Source organism: Tigriopus californicus, chromosome 3 (assembly GCF_007210705.1).
Source record: "Tigriopus californicus strain San Diego chromosome 3, Tcal_SD_v2.1, whole genome shotgun sequence".
Lineage (NCBI taxonomy): Eukaryota > Metazoa > Arthropoda > Copepoda > Harpacticoida > Harpacticidae > Tigriopus > Tigriopus californicus.
The window spans coordinates 3,674,133-3,684,540 of NC_081442.1; the positions used below are offsets into that span (position 1 = coordinate 3,674,133).

Genomic DNA, 10,408 nt, shown 5'->3' on the forward strand with positions numbered 1-10,408 from the left:
TTTGGATTTTATCGCCTCATTTTGTCTTGCAACGTAACTCTTTTTCAATTTATCGGTACAGCAATCATCTTGGGCTGACAATTACCCTTGATAGCAGAGGTGTTAAGAAGGTCTTATCTTGGTTATTTGGCAAAGCAACTTTGACCTCGGTTTTATGAATTGGACAACATCTATGTTTTCCTTGTGGATAAGTGTCAAGATTCTTTTGACAAACGTGACATTCCTGTCGGAAGACATGTTTTATCTTTTGTTTACATGAGTGTGCGTTGTTACTATAGTTGTTAGTTAGTTTCCAATGCCCGATTATCTTTAAAAAGGGTCCTCTTGTTTCATTGTTCAGGTACCCAACACTTGTAGAAAAGATTTTGATAGTTATGAGCAAAATGCGCGACCAAACTGATGACCAATTTGATCAGTCCCTTGCAATTTGTTGGCAGACCGTCTATTAAGAAGAATAGGTGATGCTATAATTTACCGATTTAAGAATACTTGGGGTTATGATATATATGTATTGTGTGTTGTGTAGTATAATCATACACGCACTTTGACACATTTCGCACAATTGTATGGCTGAGAGTCACAATGAATTTTGAAATTTTATCATTTATATTTCTTTTAGTGATTAGAGAACGTCATAAAAATTCAAATCAATAAGAATAATTAGAAACACAATTCATAGCCTTACCATCGATCTTATTGACGGCACAGATGCAAGGGATGCTTGGTCGGAACTTCCTCATCTCGGCGTACCAATTGGACAGATTCTTGTAGGTCTTTTTGCGTGTGGCATCAAAGACCAGAATACAGGCCTGAGCTTGGTGATAGTAGGACCGATGCATGGATTGGAACCGCTCTTGGCCGGCAGTGTCCCAAATATCTTTAATCCCAAAACAGGAACCCAAGTATATTAAACCAATCTTGTCGCCCAGGCGTAGCTGACCTCGGGAATGTTCTTACCAATGAGGACCTTCTCATCGTTGACTGTGGTTCTGTGTCGGAAGAGCGACAAGGCATAGGTGGAGAGTTGCTGAGGTTTGTAGCCATCGATCAGGTATCGATCCACTAATCTAATGAAGACACATTGGTTTTATAATCATTTCGTTTACTGGGAAATCATCTCTTTAGGAGTATTGAAACTCTCGCTTATGTTCCCTTTATCATTGGACCTCGAAAAAAATATTGCCCTTTTAACAAAACAACACGGTAGGGGAAAAATACTAAAGTAAGCTACAGAAATAACCCAGGAAGTTTTTTGTGGCCACTTGCCACGTTCACTTTCAGCCATGAAATAATTTGGGGCATGAACAAATTTGATAAGTTCTCCAAGGAAATAATCCATCCTCTTTGACTGTGAAGTTTTCGTGATATCCAGCAAAAAAAAAATCGTTTTCCCTCATATTTTCCTTTCGTCCACCGTTTACTGAGAGCTTGCTGAATATCCTGAAAAGGCGATTTAAGCCCTTAAAGTCCTTGAACAAGGAAAAAAAGGAAATGTATTCCGTGCATTTATTAAAAGTAAAAAAAGACGAGGAAACTCCAAATATAAGTGGGAGATAAAATATAAATAGAGAGGAGATGAAGTGAGAGTCCCTGCTCCAATTCCTCTCCCAGACCTTTCTTCAAACGAACCTTTTAGATGTTAGTCACACCCACAAGCGGAGAACCAACCTGATCCGCACTTTGACACTGCTTATCGGAAAAGTTAACGGACAAAGTAATGGCTGGTTAGCGAGGCTCAACCCTCAGACCCTGTCTAGAGGACTATTTAAAAACATTCCCAAAAATTAAAAAAGGGCAATTCAAAATAGGTCAGGGGCTGAAAATGTGATCCCAAAAATATCTATAAGCCAAAACGAGACCCATCGTCAAACCAATCATGATTCAAGTTCCCTCCAAGAACATTGATCAACGGGAAAACTCACTTGGATTTGCCCACCGCACTATCACCCAAACAAATTACTTTGACACAAATCTCGCCTTGGGCGGTTTTCTTGTCATAATCAAGCTCAACTTTCTCTCCTTGGGCGTCGGTATCGTGGATTGGGATGGCACTTTTGTCTTCGGACATGATTCAAACCATTGAGGGCACGAGGAGCTATTGATTGATCCGCTTGCCCTTGGTTGGTATTTGTAGGTAGCCAGGAAAGCTCAACTCTGTTTATACCTGGGATATCTTGGTCTCCTTTCTTTATTGCAATTCGTAATGTATGGCATCGTACTTGGATCATATTTCAAATATGTTTCATTTCTTTCATATTTAGCTACGGGGAAAGATGGGTCCGATAGCTAAACTGGGTGTTGCAATGGGGTTCTGGTAAAGGTCAGGCAGAAAATACTGATGCAGAACCAAGTTCGGAAATGAGATTTTGAATGACACTCGTCCAGTGAAAACCGAAGTGTGTGCGTGTGTATATATGCATATAAAAATATCCGGGGAGCAAACGAGCATTCGTGGTGGTTTGGAAGGGAAATTAGAACAAAGATAATAGCAGGAGAATCGTTCATAGCATAGGTAATATAGACGTCGTAATTGGCACCGAAGACTAGTCAGTTTAGTTTGGGGTGCATTTTGGCAAAGATCGAGGTGGAGTTTCTTTTTTCATTTTATTTTTGAAGAGTTATGTTGAATTAAGGAAGTCGGGTGAGGATGGCAGCCCTGCGCAATGGAGTCTCGACCCGCGATCAGATTCCAGAGGGCAAACGTCACTTCTTCTTCCCGAGCTTCCCCAAAGTGAGGGTATGATGACCAGAGTTGGCCTTTTCGGCCTCGTATTGTGCCTTTCGGCGGTGAAAGTCCGCAATGTTGTCCTCGAGGATGCGGCGTTGATCCTCGACGCGTTTCTTCTCCTCCGAGACGTTGATCTTCATGTCGTCAAACTTGGAGTGAAGCTGCAAAGGATGAATCGGGGAGGTCAGCTGGCGAATCTTTAAATTCAGAATAAAATAATAAATACTTGCAATTGGTTTGATTGCGTTGGAAATACACTCGTTATTGCAACAGACGTGCAAATTAAGGTACCTCCGCCGAAAAAGGCAGCTTAAGATGTCCAAAGTAGGAAAATTTTGTGATTCAAGAAACATTTTCTCAACTATATTATCAAATAATACAGAATAGCGTAAAAGCAAATGTGTTAAAAGAATATATTGTTACATTTCCCAAAATCATTGTCAGTTGAAACGAAAATTTTTTGCCATTCCCAAAGACTACAAGGCGGAACTTCATTGTTCGATTAGCTTCCCTCTAATATTCTAAGGGAATAAGTAGCATCTTTTTGGTTAGACTTGGACGATGTTTGACCAAAATTCATAATCAACCCCACATTTAAAGGCTTACCAAATACATCCACTCCAATTCGTTAGTGGATAAGAAATTACATGAATGTAAAGCTAAACATGACGAGCAATTTTCTATCGAGGAACTGCTGAGGATTATATTCCCAGCAACGGTAAGGAATGCGACAAACAAAATAAGGTCAGGTGAATAATCTTTTTGGAAATACTTCCAAAGCTGACGGATTTTTTTTTTTGCCGAGAAACAGCTTTCAAAGAATGGCTTCTTTGACTGCAAAGAGTTAGATTTTGAGCTGATAATAAAATAAAGCAATAAGTAGACAAGAATGATTGCTTGCCAAAACTAGCTAATGGCTGTTTTAACTGGTCTCGATCAGAGCCAATTCAAAGCTCTACAATACGGAACTTAATTAAGAACATAGAAAACATAATCTTCGGGCCTACATGAACGTCATCAATTCCTCAGTTTGAAATGTATTGCCATTTTCTATTGTCTTTCTATGATCTTTATGCAATCTAATGAAAAACCAATCAGGCTCCTGTCAATGTCACTTGCGCGCCCAAGAAGTAATTGCTTTAGCCTCACCTCTCTTTCAGCCTCTTTGAGCTCGCTTTCTTTCTCTTTGACCCTCATAACGAACTTCTGCCTCATTTCGTCCTCCTTGGCTTGTAGCGAGGTCAGATGGTTTTCCCGACGAAGCGTGTACTGCTCAGCGAAACTGCTTGGCTTCTCACTGTCCGTGAATCCCATCTGTAAAAGCAGGAAACGACTCAATTAGGTGTCAGGTCAGCCATGACAAGGCCTAATCCACCAACAACGGTGGAAAGAGAATACGACAAAAATGGGTAATTTTCATGCCAATCAACTTGCAAGCATTTGCTTCTCCCCTGAGTTAGGCTCTATTCGACTCAGAACGCGTAAAATCTTTCCAGGGTGGTGTCAGCTTGTTCATTTTGTGCCTTAATATGTCCTGCATTTTGAAAGTCAGTCACTACCGATTAATGCGATCAATCGAGCTGAAAATAACGCTTCCTTAGTCAAACAGGGCCATGTTCACGGGAAAGACGATGCGTTTGGTTGATAGGGATAGAAGTTAATTCTTTTCACGTCTCCGTCCATCGGTGACGTCGTTCTCGGCTAAGAATTTTTCACTTACCTCTTGAAGACGGAGTTTTCGGTATACTTCGTAATGCTTCCCATGAGTGGTATCCCTTAGATCCTCCATATTTGTACGGATCAGCATCTCACGGAGTTTAGTGAAGTCGCAATGGTTCTCGTTTTCCACTAAAAAAAACAATCAAAGGAAATCCTGATATCAATACAAACTCAAGGTGGGATGGCAAAATGATAGGCTTACCTTGAACCACGCCCCATGGATATTGTCGTGCACGCATGGTTTTTTGCCCGACTTTCACGAACTCCGTGGACCCGACCACAGCAAATGGCAATTGCGAATTCATCGACTTATTCGTACTGGCGATGGTGTCGTCATTCTCCGGGAATTGGTATATTTGAACACCGTTATTCAACAACTCGGACATAATTTTAGCCTGAAAAGCAAGGAACATCTTCATTGCTTGGATTAGACACGGAAAGACCATCCCCTGATGACACCAGGGCTGGTCAAATCATGATCCCGGAAATCCCTCCCCACTCGTTAATCCCGGGATATCATTTTCTGGGCCAATTTTCGGCGCTTCCGGGTAGTTTTGATCATTATCTTAGTAAACATTAAGAAAAGACCATCTTGAACTAGATTTATCAAAATATGACTGCGACCTTCGATCTTTCGTAAATGTAAGCTTCTCCAAAACGCTCCTTAGTTAGGCCTTGACCAAAACGACCAACTTCTATTGCAAGTAACTCTGTCTTCGTATTTTTGAAATTATCTCATGCAAACATGAAAGAGCCTTAAAGGGTCTACAAATGACTTCTTTGCCATTGTGTCAACGGTTTTGCATTTTAACACCTTTTTTGCACATGTTCAAAACTTTTCCGCATTTTTCGCAGCTAAAAGAAATATTCGACCAAAAAAGGCAATTTTTTCGAAGTCTAGTAGTTATATCTTATCTTCCGCTCAAGAGAGGGTATGAAAATGTCCCTGCAATGTAGTTTCTAAGATTTTTAGGCCATAAAAAATTAACAAAGGTGATTCCAAATTTTGGTGGCAAAACACCAATGCAAAAATCTGGACCTAGAATGCCATGAAAGACTAGGCATCCTGGAAAACCAGGAGAGGCACAGGATTTCATCAGACTAGTGGGATTTGCCCAACCCTGGGCGACACTCGTTTTTCCCGTTGCCGATCCCATACTATATTTTGAATGCCTACTTTCCGCCAACAAACTCAGTTGATCGAACGCTTTTATTTCATTCGTTTTGAAACCAAATTGTGTTTTTTTGCAATTCACAAGAAAAATTGGAAGGCCAGTGCGGTGAGACGTCAAACCACAATGAAGATTTGTATGGAAGAAACTTTAGTACCGATTCTTTGAGCCCAGAAGCGATAGTAGACAACAACTCGAGGCCAATGTCGAAACTTAAGTTTCCGCTGAACTCAACATACATTTTCTGGCAGCACAGCGTGAACCTTTGCTCATTTAGTTAAGCTGCATCCAGATTGGATCATCCACTTGAAAAGTCAATTTCAAAGAGAGAAAAACTTTGCCCCCAAAGATTGTCATCTCGCTCAACGAGATTCAGCCGAAGTCCGAGGGAACCTTATTCAAAACCGAACTTACTTTGAATTTGGAGAGCTCCTGTTTGTTTACGGTATCAGCCTTGGCAATGATGGGGATAATGTTAACCTTCGTGTCGAGCTTCTTCATGCACACTAAGTCGATGGACTTTAGTCCATGCCCATTGGGCGTGACGAAATATAGACACACGTGGATGCGACTGTCATGAAACGTGTTGAGATTCCGCTTGATCTTCAGCTCTTCTTGCAGGTAGTTTTCGAATTGGGCGTCGATGTAGTTGACGATGGACTTGAAACTGTCTTCTTTATTGACTTGGTCACCATAACCCACGGTATCGCACAGGGTCAACTAAAAGGTAAGAAGAGCGTAGAGGGATTGGCATGAAACTCGGTCAAATAAGCTGAGCGTGAGGATTAGCCGCAAGGGACAGGGTAAATTTCAGTTTTTCTCTCAAATTGCTAGCTCTAGGCACTGACCATGCAAATTGGCCACCCGATCATCATAAAAAAAAACATACAAAGGTAGACAAGAGCCGCTGGAAACATGATTGCTATCCAATTCGGGCGTAGGACGAACGGCCATATGCACCTTGCATTTTTACTTGGAAGTATTGCTGCTATTCATAAAATTTGCTGGTAAAAGACCTGAATCATCTCATGCCTTGGAAATTATTTGCCAAAGGAAGATGTCTGTATAGACCAGGGGAAGGTTTTATATCATTTAAGGAGGACCCATATCACGCCAGACTCGATTCATGGCCAGCCTTTTTTTCCCGGGCCTACCTTGAGTTTGACGTTACTCTCTTCGAGCTCATAGGTATGAGCCTTGAGTTTGACCCAAGGCTCTTGATGCGTGGAGGGTCCGGCCTCAAAGGCCGTATTAAAGAGCGAATCCATGAGCGTCGACTTGCCCAAGCCGGTCTCACCGATACTCAAGATGTTGAAGGTGAATCCGCCATGCACGGCCTTATTGACCAATTGGTCGGGCAGCGAATCAAAACCCACGTGACCGCCCAACGCCATAGTCCGTAAATGACTTCGTCCACTGGGATGGCCCGCCCCCGAGGTGTGGTTGGCGGGCGCGGTTCCACCGTTGAGAGCCATACTATCCGGCGGCTGGAACACGATAAACGCACCCAAATCAGGGATGATTCATTGAGTCCATCTAGTCCGACCCAGGTAAACACATGACGTCGTTCGTTTACACTAGTTTACACTAAAGTTACACCCCAGATAATCAATCCTCCAACGAGGCCAATCCAAATGAGCCCAAAAAAGTAGGAAGGAGGAGGTAAACGGATCGAGTTTCGTTGGGAGGGCAATGAAAAAGCGTTCACCCCAAAATTGACATGAGGGCATAATCAAGGGTCAGCGGACGGGACTCACCATCACTGGCCGGGCTGACCACGGCAATTGGGGCGTGGCCGGTGGCGGCGAGGAGCCGGCAAAACCACGGTCCGGATGGGTGAACCCAGGCGGGCGTCACGGGTGCAGAAAAACGAGGCTGAAGTTGGAAGCGCCCAGGAGGAATCCGAAAGATGAGATGAGGACGAGGAGGACGACGACCCGGTACCCGGCCTGATTGGGCTAGACGGCGCCGTTCATCATGTTGATGATGTGAATCCAGAGACAGACACAGCCAAAAGTGGGGAGGAGAGGGAGGAAGGGAGGGAGGGAGGGAGGGGGCCAGGGCCAGGCCAGCCAAGGCTAGGGGCCACCAGGCGGTACGTCGTCCGCGTCGTCCCCACAAAAGAAGGGAAGAAGGCGAGGGCGCGGTGATGATCGGGTTTGGCGGAATGACGGTTAGCCCAATGCAGACAGACTGTGGCTGGCAAGTTATATTTTTGGGGGCGAGAGTTGTGAGCTTTTTTTTTTATTGAACTGGAAGATTGGATGTGACTAGAGAGCGGATTTGAAAGAGATGTATAAAAAACTTCCCTTGGATAGTTATGGTTGTCAAAAGCCAGCATGGACATATGAAATACTTTTATTCAAGCTCATCAACTCAATGAGCTATTGACACAGTAGTATAACGGGATATACCTTCATTCTTGTTCCATTGCAAAATTAAAACTATTGGAAGTTTGAAAACACAATCTTGTAAGATTCCAATCTGTTTTACTTTTCCCTGGTTTACTGTTCTCTAATTTTGGACATTCAGTGGAGGGAGGATTTAAACAAACATCACAACCAACTCCCACCAAGTATAAACTGAATTGGTCATCTATTTCAATTTGCTAGCTTGTTGAAGCTGTTATTGCGCCAAAACACTGGTGCAGTGACATAACTACACCAATAATCACGGATTTTGAGTTTCATTGCGCAAATCACTTGCAATTTAGAAATTCAATCAAATCATGGTTCAGCTGGGCTGTAATGCTTGTTTACATTCTCCCACTATAAAGTGTCCAAAATTAGGGAGCCTCACCAGATTTTTGTTTGAATTTCCCCTACTTCACAAAGCAAAGGAAATTGATAAAATTTGTAGAATTTGGAAGTCATGTTTGGCTTTTCAATTCAGAAATTACAATTGTTTCAACTTTGGAAGAGTTGAAGAGAAATTCCTGTCCTCTCCTGTGAGGTGCTTACTTATTTGTTACAATGTAGTTGAAGTATTACTGAAAGACATGTTGTGTTCCAAATGAAGCAAAATTTTGCTGTGGCGCCATGTGTTTTTGTTAAAAGCCGCTTATCAAGGGTTTCTTTTGCAACCTAACAATCTTCACCCTTCAGTGTTTTGACTGCCTGGTATCTTCACCCATTCAGTAGAATACAATTCTTGTAAAAAAAAATATGCACCCAGTGCATGTTTTTTGCCTTATTGAGGTGTTACGTAGAATTTTTAAGGCCACCTAATGGGCCAGATATAACATGCAGAAGAGTGGAGATGCTGGGTACGACATGTTGTTTTCAGATGAAGGAGTTTCAAAATTGGTTGAAAATTGTAGTATGGCTGTGAAGAGCTGAGGGAATATTGTTTGATTTTGGAATAAGTGGCATCTTTGAAGATTTTTTACACTTGCCTTCTTTCATTACTATCTTAGAAAATATGAAACTTTTGAAGACGCCAAGTCCCTGTCAACTTTTATTTTGTCAAGGGTTGTGATGAGGAGTCAAATAATTTTTGAGACTGGGAATAACAAGTCCAAACTTCTTATTGGACATTTGATGTATGATTACCGGATGGTGGCTGTTGACTAGATATTTATTGTTTGTAAGTACAGGTACTGATTCAGAGGGAAAATGACTATGGCGAGTGATAGTGAGAGCAGGAGTAAAGTATAAATGGAAATTAGTGACTAGAATATAACATCTCCTTTCTCTGGGCAAGGGGGGCAGGGTTGACAATAGGGGACAGCACAAAAGTATCACAGAAGATTTGGTGGGAATGACTAGAGTTACATACAATCAACTAGAAAAACATTGACATGAAAAAATAATGTATAGATGACTAGAGTTGTTTGATTTGGTGACTAGAAGGATTAACTAGATGATACAGGGTTTGATTTAGATCCATCCTCCATCCAGACCACCACGTCCACTGGTCCTCCCCAACCATCCATGCATTGATGTCACCCCCAGCGCGTTGGACACTCCACGGTCAACCTGGCCCAGTTACAACTACATCCACAGACTTTCCGTTGCACCCATGGGCCTTCCACACACACCACGCCTACCAGCTGCAACCATGGCCATTCAGCATGCATCACGTCTCTTGTGAGCCCAAGTTCCGCATTGGCGTCCTCAGCCGTCTGGGGGAAGGTTCTTCCGCCTGGAGATGGCTACTACCGGCTGTGCCATGTGTGATTACGGGATGGTGGCTGTTGACTAGACATTCATTGTTCCTAAGTGGTGGTATTGACGCAGAGGGAAAATGACTATGGTGAGTGTAATGGTGAGAGCAGGAGTAAATGGATATCGGTGACTAGAATATAACAATGATCAAATATTTTCTTGTAAGAATTAAGAGTTTTGAATCAGGGCATTGTCCATTTATTTTTACTGCCATCTAGGTAAAATGCTTGGCCATTTCCAGGAGAGAATGATAATTTTGAGATTCTGTTTCATTTTTGTCTTTAATTCACCAAGTTATAGAAAATTGAAATCAGAACTGAGCCAGTCATCCAAAGTGCAATATATATTATTGAAAAAACACAGTCATTTAGGCCGGCCCCTTTGGAAATCAATGTTATGTATGAAACCTGAGACTTTGGGATTCGATCCCAAAATACTCGGGTCATCGCACAACTTTAAGGTATCAAGCTGTAAGGCAACGTGAATGGTCCGATCTAGAGGGCTTGACTAGCCCTCTAGTCCGGTCCATTCAATCGCGCCCTCGTCCAGGAGAGCGAATTTAGGGACAGGCAGAAGGCCGCCAAAGCTCCAATCTTACGAGAGAAAGTCATGAGAAACTCTAG

At 42.4% G+C, this 10,408-nt stretch overlaps 2 protein-coding genes across 2 annotated transcripts in view; both read right to left on the reverse strand.

Moving 5' to 3' along the window:
* Window positions 1–2,111, reverse strand: part of LOC131877875 (rab-like protein 2A) — a 5,916-nt gene extending 3,805 nt beyond the window's left edge. The window contains exons 1-3 of the mRNA XM_059223695.1: window positions 1,923–2,111; window positions 958–1,067; window positions 686–877 (exon numbers count right to left, since the gene is read on the reverse strand). Coding sequence (XP_059079678.1) covers window positions 686–877; window positions 958–1,067; window positions 1,923–2,068 — 448 coding nt within the window. The 5' untranslated portion in view covers window positions 2,069–2,111. The remainder of the gene's footprint in view (window positions 1–685; window positions 878–957; window positions 1,068–1,922) is intronic.
* Window positions 2,112–2,385: 274 nt separating this feature from the next.
* On the reverse strand, window positions 2,386–7,088 carry LOC131877874 (septin-2-like; the record flags this gene model as incomplete). The annotated part of the gene is given in 6 exon segments (XM_059223694.1): window positions 2,386–2,889; window positions 3,878–4,042; window positions 4,449–4,576; window positions 4,650–4,842; window positions 6,034–6,339; window positions 6,774–7,088. Coding segments are annotated over 6 exon segments (1,293 nt in total), but the record flags the coding sequence as incomplete, so codon positions are not given.
* Window positions 7,089–10,408: the final 3,320 nt, after the last annotated feature.